We start from the raw sequence: 24,507 nt of genomic DNA on the forward strand, positions 1-24,507 counted from the left end.
AAGACCAGTGCATATTAGGGTTGGACTACTTACTACCGAGGAAGTGTGTAGTTAATTTTGATAAAATGATGTTTGGGAATGACAAAGGCCAAATTCTGGTAAGTATTAAAAGAGAGGTTGAACTAACCAAGTGCCATCAAGCTGAAGTCAAAGTGACTGAAGGAGTTGATGATGGTGAAGTATAACCAAGTATAGATATTAAAGCAGAGCAGGAGAAATACCAAGATTTGAAGCCAATAATTGATTTTCTACAAGCAAGTGTTTTGCACCCTGCTTGGGAGAAGGTGTCTAGCTTAAGCCCTGTGACAATGAACTATTGGCACAATGGGACCAGTTGAAGCTTGAAGATGGTATTCTTCTCCAGAGATGGGAAACTGCAGATGAGAAAGTGACGACTTGGCAAACAGTTATACCGAGAAAGTTATGGGAAGTTGTGCTGCATCAATCCCATGATAGTTTGGGAGGAGGACATCTCAGAGTTAAGAAGACATTGAGTCATCTACGACAGAGATTTTACTAGATAGGTATGAGGCAAGATGTGGAAGAATGGTGCAGGACCTGCAGTAAATGTAGTGCTAAAAGGGGACCCAAGCATAAGGGACGTGCTCCAATGAAGTTATATCAAGTTGGTGCACCAATGGAAAGAGTAGCTGTTGACATTGCTGGTCCTTTGCCCCAAACTCGTGCTAGAAACAGGTGCATTTGTGTGGTGATAGATTATTTCACCAAGTGGCCTGAGGCATATGCAATACCAAATCAGGAAGCTACAACTGTAGCTTCGGCTATTATTGATCTCTTCTTCAGATTTGGTATGCCATACGAACTACATTCGGATCAAAGCCATAACTTTGAATCAGCTGTGCTGTTGTTTGGCATACGAATGACCAGAACAACGCCTCTATACCCACAGTCTGATGGGATAATAGAAAAGTACAATTAGACACTGGGACAGGTATTGGCAAAGTTTTGTAATAGCTGCCAAGATGACTGGGATGTCTTAATCCCTCAACTGTTGATAGCCTATAGAACAGCAGAGCATTAAGCCACTGGATACATTCCAGCAAAGTTGATGTTTGGTCAGGAACTTCGGTTGCCAGTGGATCTGATAACAGGATGCCCACTTTACGAAGAGTTGGCTGAAAATGTGTTAGAGGTCGTGAAAGTGTTATCTGAAAGGATGGATGATATTCATCATCAAGTGCATTCAAACTTGAAAACGTCTGGTGATTCCATGAAGCTATGTTATGATAAGAAGTCTACTGAAGTCAACTTTGTACCAGGAGAAAAGGTGTGGTTGTATAATCCCAGGTAGACCAAAGGGAAGTCTCCTAGTTTGTCTTCTCCATGGGAAGGCCCATATGACATAGTGGATCGTCTCTCAGACGTGACTTTCCAAATAAAATGTGGTCGGCGAGGTAAACCAAAGGTGGTGCATGCCAACAGGCTTTTTCATTATCACGGTCCTGGACATTTCAGTTGGAACGAAGTGAACAACGGAACAAATGACGCTGCTGAAGACGTGTTACCTGAAAAAGCCACTGTTGAAGAAGAAACTCTACCCGGTTTTAAGAAGGGAAACGGTGAAGCCCTTAATGAAGTTACTACCACTGATGTGACTGTTACCGATAATAGGACATTTCCTGATGGAGCAGATGAACCCCACATGAAACAGAAGCCAATGAGACGGAGACCAGTACGGAAGAAGATGCGTCCCATAAAATTAAGAGAATTTGTTGAATTTTAATTTTGTGTTTGTAAATTCTGTGCATTTAATTAAGTTATTGTTAATTATCTATGGGTTTAATTTAAGTGGCTATTGTTCGGGACGAACAATACAAAGGAAGGGGCAGTGTTACGACGGCGGAGGTCACGTGACGCTAATATCACGTCATGAGATTCTAAAAGGATCATGTCTGTTTTTGGCAGCTCTAGTCTTTTCTACGCACCCTCTATTTTTGTATATATAAGCCTGCAAATGAATTGACAGCATAGATAATTGCAGACAGGCAGAGATAGAAACAGACAAGTGCGGTAGTGACCGTATGTAAAGTGAATGAATTGTTGTCAATTATAGAGTGTGTTTAAGTTAAAGTGACTGTGGAAATTAAGTGTATTGCAAAGTTGTATTGAGAAAGAATAAAGTAGTTTTATTTAAAAAAGGACTTGTGTCGCTAAAGTTTAATCCGAAAGAAATTATACGGGAAATCAACAAATGACCAGAGACGTAACAATAATAAATTATTCAAAATTAGAGTTTCTGATTATTTATTGTTTTCTATTATAACTATACAAGTAATCAAAATATTACGTTGTTTGTTGTTAAGTGCATAGCATAGGTGGGTGTACCTCATGATTTGGGTTCGATTTCCATTACTACTGCACTTGCTCATCCTGTCTGTGCTATTGTAAAGCTACTAAGGCTAACTTTCCTTGTAACTTCTGTTAAAGAGTTAGCACACAAGATCACACACAAAAGGTGCAATAATTTAAAAAAAAAAGACCCAAAACTTGAGGATTGTTCTTCTTCAAGAGGATAAAGGGTGATGATTAGTGAGTGTAATGTAATATGTAGGTACAAATTTCAATGTCACGTAAGCCGGATGTTCCAGATGAGTTGGCCTTGGAGACTAGCCAGTCATAACTGGAGACATTGGTGTAAGGCTTAGTTTATACAAAGGAATGTGTACTTTATGTGAAAGACATAACAGTGATAATAGCTAAAAAGATGTTAAAATAGTTTTTGTAGCGTAGAAGAATAAAATAAAAGGGATGTAAATTAGAAAATGATAATGTAAAGCAATATTTGGAAAATAATTGTAATTTAGAGAAATAGAAACAGCAGTAAAAATATTGATAATATTAATTGTAAAATATAAAGTTAATTACAAATTTTGTTTTGGAAAATTTTTAGAGTGGTGTTAAAGTCCACAATCCTGGTATCAAGATTGCTGCCAATGGCATTACTGTATTTATTAGTGCTGTCCATTAAGCTTCTTTAATTTCTCTATTTCTGTTTGATGTAAAATTTGTCTCTATACCTGCCAGTTTAATGAGTTCAAAGGAGTGGTCAGGCATGTTAAAGTGTTTCCATGGGTGACTTCCACTGGGTGATAACTTAAAGTTAACTTTAGTGTGAACTAAGTGTGATTCAAAGTTTTTTTGTTTTGTTTTTTAAAGAAACAACAGGAACTTCAGTAAAAATGGATTTTAGTCGATCATTGAACTGAAGGAGGTAAAAGTGTTTTTTCTTTATCTGGGGGAGGTTTTTAGTTTTGGTGATAGGTAATTGTTTCAAGGCAGATTCATGTGGAATATTGTTAGCTTTGCAAGATGTTTAATCATAGTGTTCTGCTTATAATTTGTTTTGGTCATAATCTGTTTCAAAAAATCAATGTGATGGTCATAGTTCTTACTGTCAAAGTAGATTTTCTTCAATCTACATACTTAAGTGAATGTAGTATTACATTTAGTGTGTGGAAGGTGAAAACTTTGAAAATGTAAATATTATGGTCTGTCAGTTGGTGTTTGGTACAACTATAACTTTGAACTGCCAACTAGAGGGAAGGCAACTAGCTGGCATACAAAGATGATGTTGACAGAGCCTGGTCGGTTTCATGTCAGTTTTTTGTATCTCTAGGCTGGATATTATGTTGACAATGTGTCATAAGAAATAGTTGTTCCAATTGAAATAGATTAAATTATCATTTCTGACATTAATTACTATATTTAGAAAACCCAACTTTGTTTTGGTATTTTTATGTCAGTCATAATTTCATATATTTTCATGTCTGTGATCACATTCTTATATTCCATTTTAAAAGGAAAATCTAATGGTGATGTAGGGAATTTGACAGCATTACATATTTTTTACAAATGCAAGATTCAGATGAAAGGTGAATCTCACTATCTGTCTGTAAGCTCACAGGACAAAGCTAGAAAATAAACAATTAAATAATTGAGTAGCCTTTAGTTTCTTAATATTTGACTTACACATTTTTAATGTTTAACAAATTATGTAAAATTTAGAATGTTTGACATTTGGCTAATGTGTAAACATCTAAACTCTAAACTTTTACTCCCCTATCATAAACACCCTTACAAGCATATAAAACAAGTCTGGTAAAATTGAAAATGTAAACTGTGGTGGAGAATGCTATTATATTTTTTTGATTTGTCATACTTTCTGCTGTGGGCTGCAGTTTTACCTATTCAAGCCTCATCATCACAGCTTGGGTTAGCAAACTAAAGAAATACAGTAAGGTCTTTTATTATCATGGGAGTTTCTTAATAATGTTTATGGAGATTTTTTTATTTAGTAACCTAAAGAAAATGTATCTGTAATATCATCGTCAAACAGTTGATCTACTGTAAGTATTGAATAATAAACTTGGCACAATTCCACAAGATTATTCACATACCTAAATTAATTTATGTTGCTAAATGGTGAGTTAAAATGGACTTAAAAACCCTACAAATATTATAAGTCTGGGAGAGTGTACACATTATTGTTGCAACTAGTGACTGATAAGAGAATATACCTTTTATTGTTTCTATATGTTAAACAATGCAGTTGCATTGCAACTATGATATATTTTCATGTTCAAAATTACATATTTACAAGTTACTGTGCCTGAAATATAGAAGCCAGGAGTTTCCTCTGGCTAACATTTTTTTGCATGTTTTGAAATTTTATGTTGATTATAACCATATTTCAATAATTTTACCTTAAAAATATTTTAGAATGGATATTTTTCAGTTTTTTACATTTAGTGTAATTTATAAAGAAAAATAAAAAAGCGCATATTGTCATTTATGCACAGTTGCAAAGAGTTGCCTGTAAACAAAACAACCCACTTGTCAGCTTATTTTTATGCCCATCTCAAAGAATAACTTTATTTTTGTGAAGATCTTATCACCCATTGAGAATATATTATCCATTTCTTGATTTTCAAGCATTTCTCAGTTTTTGTACAGGTTTTGGTTAAAACCTTGTATGGTACCACATCAAGTAGTTTGATCATTTACAAACCAAATACAGCTTTGAAAACAGCTATAAAAAATTTTAAATATGATTGGATAACTAGAGCAAGAATTGGACTATGACATAATAGTAAATATATAGGTTTAAGATTTTTTTATATATTCTGTAAATATTTCTTTCATTTGTGAATTGTGAAAGTATTTGTTGTTAAACTATCTGTTTGAAAACTACAAGCATTTTCTTCACTGAAATGATGTCAAATCTCCTGGGATAGGGTTAGCTTGTACAGTTAAGAGATGAGTTGAATGGGTAAAAAAGAAAAATTTATTATAAGTTTAACCCAGTAACAAATGTACATTGTTTGGAGAAGGTTTTTGTCATCAGGTACAGTTAGTTTACCTAGACACAGGAATATATATATATATACAGTATGAAACAAAGAAGTCACATGACTGGAGATTGCCTAAAGGTATTTTGTTGATGTTTGGTTCTTTGTTTTTACTTTTTAATACGTATACTTTTGATTTATTGAGTTGCAATGTTTGTAAAGATGAAATTTTTATTGTGTTCACCAAATAAAATCTTTATCAAAATGCACAAATGGTTACCTTTAGAAGAGGTCTGTCATATGAAATTAAGGGTAATTCAAAAGTTACTTAGAAAAAATGCAAACACTGCTAATACCAAGTTAGAATAATGCAGTGGTTGAGAAAAGTTACAAAGCAGCATACACCCATTTTTTGTTGTTGGGTGGGTGGGTGGGTGTAGTAATCACTCAGATTTATTCTTTATAGATGTATTTCACAAGTTGATATTCTGATGTAGATTATTCCTGTGTTCTATATATATTGTAGAACATTGATGGAATTTAAAATTAATAGTGCAACAATTGAAATGTATCATCAAACCAGATATTAGAGCCAAATATATATTTCATTGTAAAGATAGTGTGCAGGAAGGTAAGCATTCATTGGTCATTTGGCAGAAAATATGTAGGATTGCCATTGGGTATTTCTCCATATACATAAACAACCACTTACTGTCAAGATTTTAGAACATATCCAACATTGCACATCAAGCATCAATAATTTGTAACATTGATATTAACTCCACTCACTTTTGACATGTAAATGTGGTATATCCAGATAAAACTGAATTAACTTCAGAGCAGTGGAATGTTTCTGCTTAAAAACAGATTTGTTCAAGGTTCTTATTATGAAGTAATGCCATATATTTGTTAATAACTAAGTTCTAAGAATGAATGAAATAGACTGGATATAAAGTGAAACACACAATGAATAATTTATATCACATATAAAACACAAACACAGTGCATGTTCTTGCTTTATTGACATGGAATGATTGATCTTACTGAATTTTCTCTCTTCAACTATTCAGACTAAATCCATGTATCAGACTGACTAAATTTATCATTCTTTAGTTTGCAAAAAAAAAACAGTATTTACCCAGAAAAATTAACTCTTCCCATGTGACTGGTCATTTCCAATACAATGCATTACCTCCTCTCACATAAATAGCTATTCTTATTCGGTGCTGCCATCTATGTGCAAAAAAAAACTTTTCACATGCCACAAACCTTGAGCTCCCATGTACTTTACAATCAACTGATTCAAATGCATCTCGCATATAAATCATCATGTGACAACCCTCCACCAATAAGAGTGTGACACACTTTTTTAACTCGTGGCTCCCTCTATTCAATTCTACCAAACTATCACTTCTCGTTTGCCATTACTCCTGTCAAGACTTGTTTTGCCTTTCGAATATGTTCAACTTTATGATTTTATTTTGTTATTATTCCAAAATGGATTTTTTTTTCAATAATTAACGATTTTTGAGATAACCTGTTTTCTTAGTTTTTCATTTTTTTTCATCAAACAATTGTGTTTGATTCTCATTTTTACACAATGAATTCGAAAGTTCAGGTTACCACTTCGGGGGTCATACCTACTACTAGCACTCTCACACAGGCTACAGGTGACTCATTCTTTGTGAGATTGATCGTTATATGAATCAACCTCCTTCTCCTGATCTTGCCTCTATTCCTCCTGAACAGGTCAAACCTATTCAGGTCGATGAGGATTTTGACAACCTTTTTACTCCATCTGATTTTGCCATGCCTTCCTGTGCCCCTACTGCAGAATCAGCTTTTCCTAGTACAGCTTTTTTACACATGATTTTTTCAAGTATGTTCTATTTTATCTATTTCCCCAATTTCGTTTGATCCCTGTCTTTCGTAGTTACATGATACCTTCTCCTCTCAGTATTTGGTTTACCCCCCCTTCTCCAGATATTAGGGTTCATGCTAAGCATTTTTTTTCTCAGGTGGTTAAGAGTGACCATTTCTCGATTCTCAACAGTTAGAATCAATTTTGCCCATGTGGGGGGTAAACCCTGATCATCCTGTTTGTTTATCCCACACCGAATTTTTCCCCTTGTCTTACCCTATCAACTCTCCTACAGTACTTGTATACTATCAACTTCCTGTCCAAGGTGATCCTGAGGGTTTTTCGAGGGAATGACACTTCATAATTACCTCCACATTGGCACATTTGTCTTCTTTGGCTCTAGCTTTTCACTCGTGGTTTCTCTGTTCTTGGGATCTCTTGGGGAGGGATGCGGCATTGTCCCAGGTTCGTTTACTGCCTACTTATCTCTAGTACTTGTGTATGGCCCCTATTCTTTAGTGGTATGTTTTTAGTAATATTCCTTAGTCTTTGGAATCCTGTATGGAGTCGGTGCAACAGCAAACTACCCTTTCTTCTTTGGCGGATTGTTTGTTGCATTGTGAGCCTAGACATACCCCTATTACTGTTCCCATCCAGTTCCTTCTCAGCCATTATTTGTTCCTCCCTCCAGAGGTTCCTTATCTCGTCATTTTATTCAATGCAGATGGACACATTGCCAACAGTATTGGTCACTACTCAGTGTTTTATGGTCCAATTGGTACTCACTTGTCCTATTTTGTTCCCCTTTCACCACAATCTGTGGATTATTTGGGTATTATCCAAGGAACTTGTCATTCCACTTTCTTGCCCCTCCTCCATTATCTCAGATACCCATTTTCTTTTCATTACTCTGAAATCTTCTCTCCCAGCAGGCCATCAAACTTGTCAATCATCTTTCTCCAGGTTTTTATTCCAGGCTGTTTGTATTACTCAAGAAAACTGGGGTCTGGCAGCCTGTGATTGATTTTCCTGCATCAATCAATTTTTAGTTCTACACCGATTAACTAAGGAGTCTTTTCTCACCATCAGGTGGGCTTTAACTCTAGGTTTGTGATGACCAAGATAGACGTTGCAATTGCTTACCTGCATATCCAGATATCTTGTCAGTCGAGATGCTATCTTCCATTCGTTCATCATGGAGTAGTTTATCAATTTTGCTCTCTACCCTCCAGGCTTGCATTGGCCCCGTTTGTTTTTTTGTCAGGTGGTTAAGGCATTCTCTTAACATTTACATGCTTGGGGGTTGTGCTTCCATCATTTCATGGATGACTGGCTTCTGTTAGCTCATTCTGAACAGGTATCCACCCATCACACTCATCTGCTGTTCCTGGAGGCAGCTCGTATGACTTGGTTAATCAAATATCTTGTCTATTTGGGTGTCTTTTTCAACACTCATCTCAGTTGGGCCCAACCTTATCCTCTTTGACTTCATTTGATGGAACTTTCAGTTCTCCACACCATTACTGCTCTTTCTCTTGCAGCTTGTGAGGTTCTATCAAGGTTCTCTTCAGCATACTCTGCACAACCATTAGAATATTGCACAATATCCACTGGAGGCTCCTATTTCTTTCCACCTTCCCTTGCAGACAATCTGTATTGGTGGTTGGACAAGGCTCACACGTTGGTGGGTGTTCCACTTCTCCCCTCCTCATCCAAATTTACATGTCTTCATGGATGCTTCCCCTTAGGGCTGGGGGACATGGATCGATCAGTAGGATGCTTCAGGTCAGTGGTCTCTGGCCGCATGATCTTACCATAGCAACATCCTGGAGCTTCTGGCTGTACATTGTGCCTTGAATAATTTTCTTTATCTTGTCAGGAATTTTCTGATCATGATACATTTTAACAATCACCAAGGCATCATTCTTTCTTGTTCCGTTTGTGGTAATACCTTGAATATCCTTTTTGGGTTTACACACTTGGTGTTCATATCATTGTGTGTCATGTTTCAGGTGCATTCAATCTTATTATGGATCATCTTTCTAGTACAGATGAAGTTTATCCAATGGAGTGGTCTCTTGATCCTCTTGTTTTCCAGTGGCTATACCTTCAGTAGGGTACTCCTTACCTGGATGCATATGTCACATCCTTCAATACAAATTACTTCTGTTTTGATCTCCGGTTCTTCATCCTCTTGCTCTGGCTGTCAAGATTGGACCAACAAATACCTCTATGTTTATCCTCCCATCCTTCTTCTTCACGGGGTGATCTCGATCATCCATGAAACTTCATGTCAACTCCTTCTGATTGCTCTTTACTGGCTGGCGAAACTGTGTTTCTCACAACTGCTCCAGCTCCAATCTGCCCCCCTGTTACCTCTTCCTCTTACTCCATCCCTTCTACAGCAACCTCAGTCACCGATGTTTCATCCAGCCTTTCATATCTTACTCTTTCACGTTTGATTTTTATCTGGTCCTTGGCCAGAAGATCTGGTGTGTCATGGCAGGTTGCTTCTTTTTTTTAAATTGTTTCAATCGACCTTCCCCTAGGGATGTTTATCAATGTATGTGGAACTTTTTCCACCATTAGTCGTTGAGTCAAAGCTTTTCACCTGCTAGACCCACTATTCTTCATATTATGGATTTCCTCACTTGGCTCTTTGATCAGGGGTCCTCTGTCTCCTCAGTCGTGGGTTATCAGGTGCCTTATCTCACACTATTGATTTTTCCTGGTACCATAAACTTTTTACCTCTCCTAACCTTTCCCTCTTGTTGCATTCTTTCTAGATTAGTCATCCACCATGGAATGCTGTCCTTCCAGATTGGGATGTTAATGTGGTTCTTCACTGCCTCACATTGCCTTCGTCAGGCATGTGGACTACTTCACATACATTCATATCACACTATCTGCATCAGATCGCTGTATCTTCATCTTCGGGTTATTGTCTTCTGCCTGTAGCTGTTCTTCAGATATTGGTGAGACTGTGATATCAGGGTTTTGTATATGTGGGCTTGTATTCTTTACAATAGGTGTTTCTGATTTTTGGCAATAAAATCGAACAATAAACAGACAACACACAATCCACTTGTTTTATAATAATATATTCAAAACAAGTCAAACATATGTACAAAAATTGTTTACATTATGGAATAATACAGTTGTATCTAAAATTCGTAATAATTCTCTTTTCTTTTCAAAAGCCCACACAGGCTCATTCAGTTATTTTAGAACCCAATTGACAAGATGAATTATTTCTCTGTACTCTGTTTCTTGCTACACAATCTGTGCTAAATTCACTTATGTTACACCATGGGTTACCACAGTTGTATCTAGAACTTTAAGTAATTCTCTCCTTTCCCTCAAAGTCCACACAGGTGGGTTCAGTTACTTTAGAACATCCTTTTGACAAGACAAATTATTTTCCTTATCTCTGTTAAACTGTGAAACTCACTTTGACATATTGCCCATTTTGGCTAAACTAACAATCATGTAGTCTAACTTCATATTCACTAACTTAACATTTTCTGACTAAACTTCTAACTTTATAAATTGCTCATCATGGTTAAACTGCCAATCACTCAGTCTAGATCTGTCTAATTATCTCTCACTTGACTTTTCTCTCTTAACTTGCACTTGTTAGTCACCTATTTATATACCTTATTCACTAAGGCCTCGAACTTTCTATAAACTACACGATGCTATAATGGTAACGAGAAAGGTACTGAAGATTCGGGTAATAAGATGTCAACAATATTAGTAAAGCCTAGTACAACAATCTAATTGCATATGCAAGGTATGACTCGTATAGAGTTATGTAAGAAAATTTGTTACAACTAATGCTTTAAAAACAATCAACACTTCTGTCGTGAAAACTAAACAATCATTAAATATTAAGTCATGAAATAAACTAATTAATAACTTACACTAAACAATCTTGTATATCCAATAATAAGCCCTCTTCAAGAAAAATATTTAAAATATTACTTACAATGTTTTCAGATTCTGCTTCTATGACAGCGATACCTGTGATGTCCATCTGTACCTCAATAGCTGCACCCATAAGGTCTTTTCTCTGGAAGTACCTTTTCAACAGTTTGGCATGGTAGACCTTGGTCATCCCATCTACTTTCACCTTATAGTGCATTCTATTGACCACTTCCTGTACTGCAAAAATTCCTTTCCAGTGGTGGGTGAGTTTGTTGTTGGCTGTGGGTAGCAGAACTAAGACCTTCTGTCCAATCTCAAAATGTTGATCCTTGATCTTGTTATATAAGTACTCCTCACTGCCTTTGATGTGTTTAACTTCACCAATAGAACTGCTTTGATAGGTCCAGTTCTATAGTCCTTTCCAGTCCCATGTTTTGTAAGTTCCTTTCCATTTTGTATTGTGTTTGACTTTCTATCAGGCATTGTCCTGAAGTTTTTGCAGAGAAAGGTCTTCTGCACTTTCTTCAGCTCCTGTAGACCTACATTTGGGATGTTACTCTTTGTTACTTACAAGGGCTTGGTGTCTTGCTTTTTCTTTTTCCATTGAGCTCTAGTTGTGACTGCAGATGCCACATCAGTCTTCTTACTGTTTAGTACTTCAACATTTCTACTATATGGTATTCAAATTCGATGATGAGGAACCCACTTTAAGACTAATAATGCTTGGAGATGGCTTGAATGGGTAATGAAGAAAAACTTTAATATAAGTTTAACATAACAGCAAATGTGTAATGTTTGGACAAGGTTTTGTCATTATCAGCATTATTACTACCTGGTATGTTTCTAATCACCAAGTTGTACATTGATGCCTTCACACACATGGCCTCAAGGTCTTCTACATAGTATGGAGTATTGTCTCTTTTTTTTTGCTATGGGGAACTTTCTCACTGTCCCATCAATTAACACACACAGGCACACCATGACTATCATCTGATCATCAGATACTAGACTGGGTCTCACTGCTACACTACTGCACCCAGTGTCTCATAGGATCTTTACTTTCTTGTTCCTGACATAGCCTTCGCCTATTGACATGTTGTGATTTGTTGGCATCTCTTATATTTGTAACATGCTCCTATCACTACTAGCATTGTTGATCCATTTACTAACTTCAGCTGACTATTAGTCATACACTGGTGAATCATGGAAATAGCACTTCCTTCTTCTGATGAATCTGACATTATTTCTTGATTATATTTCTTCTAGCAACAGCATCCATGGTGACATTCTTTTTTGTTCCTTACCAGCACTATCTTTATAACTAGCTTCAGCTCCTTTGCAGTGTGCCCTATTTTATGACAAATATAGCATCACTCTGCTTTCTGTTGAGATTTCTGCTGTTGCTTGTTGGTGACAAACTTGCACTCTCTCGCAATTTGCCCCATTTCATAACAAGCATAGCATCTCTTCTCCCATATGTCTTTTAAACTCCTGACACCTTTGGTGGACTCCTACTTCTGGTCAGCTGACACTGGTTTCGACTTTAACTGGATATTCTTGGACTTGCCCATTATACTCCCTCCATGGGCTTCCATACACTGTTTTGCCAGCTTGATCATCTTGTTCTTATTTTTTGGTGCTTCTCCTTGAGGTTAGTTTAGGGTTGATTGTTATACCTAAAATTTTTGCAGTTTTAGAGAACATGATGGGGGAATTATAGAGGCTATGTTTAGCTAATTTAATACATTTTAGTCTTTCATTTAGCATAAGGTAAAAGGTAATTGCTTGAGTCTTAGTGGGATTGAATATTATTCTCCATTTATTGCACTATTATTGTGTTATTTTGTTGAGAGCTCTCTGAATTTTCCTTGCAGCTAGTGGGGGTCCCAAGAGGTGCTCTATTGTGCTATGTCTTCTTTGTATTGTGAGGCATGTGTGAAAGGCGTGGTTGGCCATGTTAGGTTGTTAACAAAGAGTAATGGGCTTAGAACAGATGCCTGTGGTATGCCTGCATTAAACGTGAAGGGTTGGGATAAAGTAGTGTTAATTTTAACTTTTCCAGACCTGTTTTCTAGAAAATTTTATATCCACTTAGAAAGTAATTGGTATTTTATATTTCATTAGCTTGTATTTAAGTACATTGTGCCAAACCATGCCAAAGGCTTTTTATACGGCTAGGAAGGTGGCAATATTGATTTTTAACTTGTTAAACCTGGTATATTTGGTTTCCATTAATCATACGAGGTGGCCTGTGGTTTGTCTGTTTTTGTATCTTGCATTTGGAATGTGTATTATTATTTTCTCTAAAAGTTTGCCTGTGCAGTTGATTAAGCTAATGGGCCTGAAGTCAGTTGGAGTTTTAGAGTTTGATCCTTTTTTAAGAATGAGTGTGATGATAGCTGATTTCCATGCATTCAGGAGATGCCTACTACACCGTATTCCTTACTTTAGGATTATGCTGTATCCACAGGTCCCTATAAGTAGGAATAAGTATATTTCTCCCCTGACATTTGAGGATACAACCAAGGAAGATCTGAACCACTGTTAATAATTTAAGACAGTTCACTGTTTGCCAAGAATGAATTCAGGAAAAGACAATGTCTTGTCTGATACTGAATCTGCACGACTCAGTGCTTAACTCAGTCAAGTGTTTGCATAATGAAAAAAGATTTGAGACTACTTATCTGGCTGTGTATCCTGAGCTAGAATGAGGAAACTGGATTAAGAGGTGAGAACTTGCTCTGATGGTTGACTGACCTGCCACCACTAGCCTCTTCTGCAATATTGCTGAGATTAACTGATTACTGGAGCTAAGGCAGTCACTGATTGTAGGATCACTGACTGAAAAAGTAGAAGCATTCCTTGCTTTCCATTTTGTTGGATGGTATTGTCTGATAAATTATGTGTTGCAATTTATGACTACCACTCAATTATTATAAGCTAGGATGGCTGGAGTTAGTATATTTAATACCTAGTACATCAACACTTTGCACAACTAAAGGTAGTAGCTAGAGGTTTGAAAAGGCCCTAGAAAGAACATTGTAACCCTTACTTTCTGAGCTATTGAGCAGAATTTCATTGAGAGATATCTGCCTGATATTGAAAGATAGCTACCTAATTATTGTAAGTTATCATGTTTTGCTGATCATGAGATCAATGAGACACAAAAAGTTTAGCATCTCTTACTTTCTAAGCTATGAAACAGTGTTTCACAATAATAGGTACACATAGGATGATTGTTTGATACCTGAACAATTATCAAGAGCGGGAATGGTCATGTAGTTGAAATATCAATTACTGAAAGAGTGTCGTTACCCTTGCTTTCTGACTTACTGAGGCAAAACATTTTCTTATGTTTTTAGAGAATGACCTGTTTGGTCTAATTGAGTGGAAAAAGTTATGTAGTGTATGTGATACAATCCTAACTAGATTGTTTTCAGTACACTTAATTATGTATATAACTACTTCACATGCAGTGATGGAATTGTGTTTCATCTAAGTGTATATTGATATGTATACTGTAGTAACAGCACAAATGTAATTTCTATCTGAAAAGTCTTGCATTTTGATCTGAATATAAACTGTAATATAAAGATAATGAAAGTGTTCCAAAATGTGACATTAATTTCTTGACGACCTAATATATTGTTTTTTATGTACCTAATTCACTCTTACTTGCCATGTTGTACAAGTAAATAATTATTATTATAATCATTTAATTTTAATACATCATTCTTAAAAGTTAGATGCATCATATTCTAATTTACTTTGAATAATCAGCTCATATTCTGTAATTAACTTAATATGTATTAATTATAATTAACTTCAAATTTGCTTGTACCATATTCAAGGGTCCTCAAAAAAATAAGTGTGCCAGGGCCTCAAACTGCCTTAATGCAGGCTTGAATATCAGACTTATTTTGTTTGTTTCTTTTAAGTTTATTCTATTATGATTCTTTATGTTAATTATTTTAAAGTATGATTGCCTATTTACTAACTTATTAATAGAAAATTATTAATTTTAGTTTATAATACTTTAGGGCAGCAGGGTGTATCCTGGGGGAGCTTTTGCTTCACAAACCACTGTTGCCAGGACGATCAGAAATCCATCAAATAGAATTGATTATTGAACTGCTTGGAACTCCTAATGACCAAATTTGGCAAGTAAGGACTTATATTGATTAATGAAAGCTATTATCTTAGTAAGGCTTTCAGCACCTAAATTTATCCATTAAACATTTATATTAATGTTGCAATAGCACAACCAAGAAAAAATGCTGATGTTTAATTTTTATTCAGGTTTTCAAATCTGAACTCCATTCTTATGTACATGCTAGAAATTTTTAGCAAAATATTTGGCCTCATATTGTCACTTAATGGCCAAAGAAATTTTTGCTGCACAACTTTTGTGACTGTGGGTATTACCACTTGAGATTAATTTACTAAATCAATATTGCATCTCTGAAAATATTTGACTTACATTGACTTACACATACTTATATAAATCACTTCAGTGCCAAATATACAAAAATCTGTTTATATCTTACTCTTGATCAGTATATGAAAATGTTTTGTTTTTTTCAGTAAAACTTTATATTTTGTCTGTTATTTTCTCTATCTCTATACAGGATTAGTCAATATGACCAACCTCGTGACTACCAAAAAAAAATTTAAATAACATATTTTTCTTTCTAAAATGACTTCAAATTGTAACATGAAACTACATTTATTTATCCTATATAGCTTTAAGCTTATAATGGTATACATCTATTTATAATTGCATTTTATAATAAATAATGCACCAAAGAACATAGACTAATAAAATGCAAAAAATAGACAATTTCCCCTAACTCTCAAAATTTTTCTGGCTTTCTAACTATGCAACAAGAACTGTTACAAGTTCATCCAAGCTAGTCATTAACACTCCCATGGCAATAAACTGTGTATTTTAAGTGAAATTGACATCTATCTGTTCAGAACACAAAGTAATATAATACATCATTTGATAGATGCATACATTGACTTTCTATCAACAAATTCTGAAAGAGAGGATGTGACAGGGGTGTGTGGCAGGAGAGGTCTAATATTCTATTTCATGACTCTGTAACCAAACAAAATTGAAGGCTATCAAATTATGGTTTGTTTCAGCAATGACAATTTTATAGTGTCTAATTTACATTCCATTTCATTGTTACTGGGGGCGAGTGGGAGGGTGGATAAAAAAAAGAACAGAAGTTACCTAGAGAAAATGTGTCACATGTATAACACTAGAGGAAATTCAGGATTTTTTAAAATATTGCGTTACAGAATTAAGAACTTAAAATTTATATACTGTTAAAATATGGATTATTAGCTAAGATTTTATGCTATACTGATTGTTATATCATAAACAAAAAGTGGCATAACAAAATTTTGAATGTAAGACACTGAGACCTTGTGTCATGCACATTAATCGGCATTAACTCAAATATCCAGGGAGGGGGAAACCCAATAGGGATGGGAAGATTGGTCATGTAGTAAGGAAGAACATGGGTTATAGGAAATAGGGGAAAGGAATAAAATGTTACATACCTAAGAAACTAAATCCAAAAAGACTGTATTAGGCCTAACTGACGTCTCAGGTGGGGCATGGTAAGGCATGGCAAAATCAGGAGGTGTAAATGGGTGATCCAAGTCTTCATCCACCTGAAAAGGCTCAGCTTCTTCAGGAGGAAGAGGTGCGAGGTTCGAAGACAGAGGTTGACGTATGTAACGTTCAATTCATAATGCAGAAGAGTCAACCAATAATCAAAAGTATAAATAACAATGCAACTCTAATAAACAGGGATTAATGTGAAATTGAGAAACGGTCTTAACAGAAACTAGAAGTAAAAGTAAATGAAGACCATTTCGTACGTAAACTAATGACGAACGTGAAACTTTAAACAAACAAACACGTCCAAGCACAGGCACTGTCAAACGAGAAGTGATAGTTTGGTAGAGGCGTATAGAGGGAGTCACATGCATTACATGAGAGACATTTGATTCCAATAGGGTGGAGCAGAAGGCTTGTGACATGAGTAAAGAAAACATTTAAAACATTTGAAACTTTAAACAAACAAACAAAAAACACGTCCAAGCACAGGCACTGTCAAACGAGAAGTGATAGTTTGGTAGAGGCATATAGAGGGAGTCACATGCATTACATGAGAGACATTTGATTCCAATAGGGTGGAGCAGAAGGCTTGTGACATGAGTAAAGAAAACATTTGCATATAGAGGGCAGCACTGGATGAGAATAACTAATCTTGTGAGAGGAGGGAAGTACCATATTGGAACACAATTTTTATAGCCTTCAATTTTGTTTCATTACAGAGCTATCAAATAGAAAATCAGACCACTTTTGCCACACCAACCTGTTACATCCTCTCTTTCAGGATTTGTTAATAGTTCTCTCTTGCGTTTAATTATATATCATCTATAACCAATAGACACAAAAACCTTGTGACATGCACAGTAAAGGATGCCCATAAAAATAGAAATAAACGATCTCCAGCTTCCCGAGCCTCATTTCATCTCTACCATGTTTCCAAGTGACTTCAGTGCTATGAAGTTAATTTATTTTTGCCATTTTTTGCTGCTTTTTGTAATTACCCTTAGATAGCAATATAGAATCAAAAAGTAAAGCATCTCCAAGTGTTAGGTAAAGAAAAGCTACAAAGTTTTAACATTAGCTGAGAAAATTCAGATCCTTGATAAGTTACAAAGCAGGATGAGTGTAGCATCCATAGGCTGGGAACATAGAGTGAATGTGTCTTCCATATGTACGATTAGGAGGAGTGAAGAGAAAATCAATGCATGTGTTAAGGCTTCTGCCCCTATAAGTGCTAAGGTTTCTCAAGTGCTTAGGAGGAATCCATTCATGGAAAAAATGGAGAAATTATTGAATGTGTGGATCAGTGAACAAAAAAGGCTCTGTTGTTGATAGCATAGCTATATGTGAGAAAGCACGTAGTTTGTATGAATACTTAGCCTCCAATGAGGGTGAAAGTGCTTCCGATACCAGTGAGCTTCAGGCAAGTAAAAGCTAGTTTGCCAAAAGCAATGCAGCTGCATAGTTCAAGCTGTGGTTCTTTGAATGAATTGAGGAAAAAAAGGATATGCCCCTCAACAGGTGTTTAATGCAGATGAGAGAGGACTCTTTTATAAGAAGATGGGCAACAGGACATGCATTACCAAGGAGCAGAAGGTAGCATCCGGGTTTAAGGCTTTTAAGGATAGGCTCACTTTGCTTTTTTTTTTCGAGAATGCATCTGGTGCAAGCATATGTTAGTGTACTGCTCTGCAAACCCACCCGCATTAAAGGTCAAGAATAAGTGACACTTGCCTGTTGTTTGGTGTTCAAATAAGAAAGCTTGGGTAACTAGACTTTATGGTTCTTCTAGTTTTGATAATGCTCCTGTCCATGACCCTGACACACTGCAATTAAGCCATCCTAATGTGGAGATAATATTTTTACCACCCAATACCACATCCATCCTACAACCGATGGACCAAGGAGTAATTAAAACATTCAACTCTCAATGCAACCCAAGCTATAGACTCCGATGTTTTCAAAAGTTTAAGTTTTGGAAAGCTTATAACATCAAGGACTCTATCGATATCACCAAAATGTCATGGTATGAAATGAAATGGTCTACCATAAATGCATGCTGACATCATCTTTGGCCTGAAGTCATGAACTATTTCAAGGGCTTTCGATGGTTGAGAAGGAAGTTACAGATATAATGAGACCCGCTAAAGAAATCAGAGATGAGGGTTTGATAATATAAAGGATGAGGAGATGGTTGAGTTGCTGGAATACCATTACCAAGAGCCAACAAATGAAGAACTTGAAGCACTGATAGCCTCCAGTGACAGTGATAGTGTTGAAGACGTTGAAGAGACAGAACCTGCTAAATCCATCCTCACAGTCTGATTTCCTATCCTGTAGACATGGATCCCATAATTGAGGGAAGCATTAAATTTAAAAGAGGGTTTAATGATGTTCTAGCAACCTACAGAGAAATCTTGAAAGATTTGTGGAGGAAAATCAAACAGCCAAAAATTACTGACTTTATGAAGCCCAAGTCAGCCAATGTAACGCCTTCTGGCCCCATCCCATCAGCTTCTACATCTGCTTCGTTGGAGTTTGAGGCTGAATTTTCCAATGATCCATCAGCCTTATACAGCCTCCAAATCTATTATTATCATCATTGCAAGTCTTCCTCTCATCAGCAAGAACAAACATTAATATTGAGATCAGTCTGCAAATCCATTATTGTAAAGAACTCTTGGCTGTCAGATTATGCCTACTAGCCACTCATAAGGGAAAAGAACAGCACAAGAAACATTCATGATTTCTTCTTAGCCATTAAGTATAGAGTAATAACTCCATATTGTACAAAACCACATTCTGAAATCAAAAGATAAATGAAATTCTTCATCCTATACAGTGTAACTTATTAGCAATATTATCCATTCATATTTTACACTCTGTAAATCAGACAATTGCAGTAATTGTATGGTTAATTTTCAGTGCTTAAATATATGTTAATTGCTTCCTGTTATCTACTATAAAATTGGAAGAACATTTTTTACATTAAATAAAAATAAATTTTATTTTATTACAAGTTACAGCTTTTGCAGTAAGGATGATTATTTTTTAAAACAGGTACGATGTTTTGATCACTGGTGCGATCATTCTCAAGTACATAAGTTTTAGCAGTAAAGAAGGTTTTAGTATTTTGGCTTAGATATGGCTTTATTTGTCAAGATGAACAAACATTATTTCTTCAACACACAAACAACCTACATAAAGTCATACAATTCATGCCCCCCAGTGGCATAGCGGTATGTCTGCGGACTTACAACGCTAGAAACCAGGTTTCAATACCCGTGGTGGGCAGAGCACAGGTATCCCATTGTGTAGCTTTGTGCTTTACTTCAAACTAACAAACAAAAATACAATTCACAGTTAAAAATGAAAACAACTACATGATAAATTTTTTAAATCTTAAAAATCACACAAACCTCCCCAAGGCTTCAATACTAAAATTCACAGAAAAACACATACAACAGAAATCACATAAACTGGTTTTCTAATATTGTAATCCACCTGAAATTAGGAACTATAAAAAGCCTTCTAAATTTAGCATATATTTTATGCACCATAGAAAACATTGATGAAGAAATTGTGCACTTATTTGGGATTTACTGACATAAACCAGTTCCCTTCTAAAGTAGTTACAGCAACTATTAACAAATTTAAAATATGTAGACAAGAGACACTAACAATCACACAAACTAAAAAAACTCTTCACAAAACAAAGGAAATCTAAATACTTGTAATATCCAATATATAAAAAATATTAGCATACCTCTGTCAGAAATTTAAAAAAAACTAGCACATATTTATAATCTTAACACCATGCCTAGATTCTTTCTCACTGCTGGAATTAAAATTGAACACATGTTAAGAAAATTATATAATGAACCCACCCCCACCAGGAAACATTTACAAAATAAAGTGTAACAATTGTCTAGCCTTTTACATAGGTGAAACAGGGTGTAACTTGAAGATCAGGTTAAAAGAACCCAAAACAAACCTTCCCTGCCCATAAACATATTAAATCAACCAATATTTTTTCTGAACAGAATGTCACCATACTAAAACATGAACTGATATTAAGAGAAGAAAAATCAGAGAAACTTTATTAACAAAATAAATCAATTCCATAATTAACACATACCCTGGCACATTTTTGTATATCTTTGATCGTTATTTCCCTGAACATTCCTAATCTTATGCAAATATTTTGAATAACATATTCCACATTTTTTTATTCATTTTTATGTTCAGCCATAAATAAATAATCAGTCAATTCACATGGATTGATATCCACATGCATAAATGAAAACACTGTCAATTCTAAAATTGTTGAATGTTGTTTAAATACTAAAACTTTCTTACTGTTAAAACTTGTTTACTTGAGAATGATCAAACCAAATGATCAAAATGTCATACCTATTCTGAAACATAATCTTCCTCACTGTAAAAGCTGTAACTTGTAATGAAACAATACTTATTCAGTAAGTAAATTAATAAAAAACATTTGAAAAACAAACTTCAATAATGCAAATACCCATCACTCTCATAACTTTATCTAAATACTTAAGATATGGAAAGGTAAGTTCATTTAATTGCAAGCTGTTTTATTAGTTTGTCAGTTTTTAAGAAGCTACATTTCATGTTTATATATTGAGTATTAACTTGCTATTTGATATCAGATTTAAATTGTTCGTATATTGTCACTTGTTTAGTCCAAATATTACTAAATGTCTTCAGAAACTTCATATGCCATTAAAAAGTGCATGAAAGAATTTTCACTGCACATTTTTTTCTATCTTTGTAGTAAGTATCTTAGTTAAAAATGTGTCTATGTAGTTCTTTTACAGGAGTTATGTGAGAACTAGAGGAATAGTCATTAAATTTCTGTTACTTTGTCAGTTACTGTGAAAACATTGAAAATAGAGTATAATTAGTTTGAAACATCAGTGAAAATAAATTATAGTTGAGGCAGAACGTATAAGAAGTAGACGTATACAACCTCTAAAATAAAATATTGGATGGAACCATACTTGGATAGTCACTATCACATGAATTCAGAAAAACATATTAAAGGCTTTTTGCATGAACTGTGCAGAATAAGTGACAAAAATATTTATAGACAAACAGAAAAGAAATTGTATTTTATTTAATTTTTTTTCATTTTGAAAATTAATTTACCATGCTAATCTTAGCAAACTGATATGGTAGAATGTTTTAATCTGTAGACCTACAATCACAAAATTTGTGTTAAATTGAATGAAAATTTTACAGCTTCACCATGGCAGATATTTAGTTGAAAAGGAAGAATATAATTTTAGCCAAGATATAGAGGCTTTATTATGTATATTTCTTTCTTTCCATATTTAAAAGTTATTAATATGAATATTGTCTTTATAAATGACAATACATTCAACCAATTAATGATTCCTTAGAATTAGAGATATGCAAAATGTGCACACTGGCATACACAGTATATTAGGAAGTACTTGTCTTAAATTAATCACATTTGTCCATATTGCAGAAGATCATCATTCTATGTATGTACAATTTGCACAATCAGAGTTTGTCATTATTTTGAGACAAAATTTAATGGCACAAGTTACTAAAAATATGTAATCATACAAATATTTCTCCAGGTTTAAAAAATGCTATTTCATACTTGGAATTATAATATGTATGTAATTTAGAAAAGAAAAATGTATATCATTAACCAAGCTAGATTTTTGTATTTTGAGTAATTTAATAATTTGTATTTTTAATTTAGCTGTATTATATGTCATAGACATGTATGTATGAATTAACCAAACACCTATGCAGACTTAATCCCCAACTTGCCTTCATCAAGCACACAGACCTTATACCACTTATTAATTTTCTTGCACGAAATGGACTTCACCTCAACTTTTCTGGTATTTTTACCCCGGCCTCAAACTTCAAGTACTTTATTTCCCTGAAGCATTGTCCCACTCTTGTCTTCCTCTTCTAAGTATTCCCAATCATCTCCTATTTCTACTTCTAATAGTTTTTCTACCCTTCCCTGGCCAAATTCTAAATTTCTCCTTATCTCAGAAGCTACCAACTTTTCTCACAATAATATCTCTATCACTCATTCACTCTCTCACAGTGATCCTTCAAATTCTGCTGGAGGACTAAACACAAATCACACTTCCCCAAAACATCACATTTCACAAATAGCAACATTCATTCTTATTATGCTTTAGTTGTTCATTCTTGCTTATCCACAAACCCATCCACACTTTTATCTACAAAACCACACCAAATCACTAACAATGTAAACGCTACATGTTCCACACTACAATCTTCACCAGTCGATCAGTCTCTTGTAGAATTACCTTCATTAGAACATAGTAGTCTTTCATCTGTTAGCATAAACTCTCAGAACGACTAGCAATGCACTCCACACTCTCAAGAAGATAGTTACTCTCCCTCTTCCTTCCCTCAAACTTAACCATCCTCTATCTCATGATTACAATGGCATCCTCACACCAATATCTGTCAACTCATGAATATGACTAAAAAATTTTGTCAAAATTCTGTCGATATTCTAGATAACAAAATTTCCCACTATTATCACCTGTACAACCTTTTGCTGGAAGAAAGAGAACTGATACATTCCTTCTTAAAAAGAATAACAAAAATCGGCTTCATACCAATAACACCAATTCAAAAAGTGCTTGTAACAACACTCCTTTGAACCTTCTTCCTTGTCCTAAAGAAACTACCATAACATTAAGCAGTTTACCAGAAACTACCAAAATCCCTTTATCTCACAATGAACAGTCTAAAAAAACGTTTAAAAACACTTCATCCTCTAATATGCATAAGCCTTCTCAAACTAACAAATCTGTTGAAAATAATAGTGACTTCATAAAACATACAGATAACGATGAACACTTCCGACATATCTCCAACGATATGTTTCAGACATAACTCTTTCTGAAGCAGAACTCAGTCTTCTTAGAAAAGGTCTCAATTTCTGCTTAAATAACAGCTATGTTAATGAGCCCGAACTTCTTTCTGATCTTCATGAATTCTCTAGAAAACTAAGACTTCACAAATTTTTTCACAACAAAACCCACCCTACTGAAAATCAACATACACTGAATATTAAAGAAAAGTCTTTATGGACACCTCCACTAAACAGAGAACCACATTTAGAGAGTTGTATTAAAGCAGTAGAAAATGGCATAATACAGACCTTAAAATCTTCAAAGCAATGTCCTTATAATATTAACCAAAATGAAGGAAGTGCTTTAAACAGTCTTAAATTGAACAACAATATCATAATAAAGCCAGCAGACAAGGGTGGAGCTATTGTTATTCTTAACAAAGATGACTATATCACAGAAGCTAACCTGCAACTAGAGGACACTAATTTCTACAAAAATATCTCGCATGATCCTACAACTCACTTTATTAAGACCATAACTGATAAGTTTAAAGAACTCCTCCAAAACAGTAAAATTAACAAAGAGACCTTTCAGTATTTGATACCCAGACAAGCTTTTCCTTTTAGATTTTATCTTTTGCCCAAAATACACAAACCAAACAATCCTGGCCGACCCATAATTTTTAATATAAACATGGCTACTGAAAACTGTCCATTTTTTTGACCAACACATAAAATGTATTCCATGTACCTTTCCCTCTTACATAAAGGATACTACTTACTTTCTAAACACCATAGAAGATATTATTACTAATGGACAGTTACCACCCAACAGTCCTCCTTGCAAGATGGATGTTTCTTCCCTTTACAC

At 34.9% G+C, this 24,507-nt stretch overlaps 1 protein-coding gene across 1 annotated transcript in view; it reads left to right on the top strand.

Annotated features, from left to right (window-relative positions):
• The window catches only part of LOC106464985 (cyclin-dependent kinase 10-like), a 161,055-nt gene that overhangs the window by 109,991 nt on the left and 26,557 nt on the right, over nucleotides 1-24,507 (top strand). Inside the window, exon 11 of the mRNA XM_022392802.1 lies at nucleotides 15,138-15,265. Coding sequence (XP_022248510.1) covers nucleotides 15,138-15,265 — 128 coding nt within the window. The remainder of the gene's footprint in view (nucleotides 1-15,137; nucleotides 15,266-24,507) is intronic.

The sequence above is a fragment of the Limulus polyphemus genome, unplaced genomic scaffold, assembly GCF_000517525.1.
Source record: "Limulus polyphemus unplaced genomic scaffold, Limulus_polyphemus-2.1.2 Scaffold1802, whole genome shotgun sequence".
In the NCBI taxonomy this organism is placed as follows: domain Eukaryota; kingdom Metazoa; phylum Arthropoda; class Merostomata; order Xiphosura; family Limulidae; genus Limulus; species Limulus polyphemus.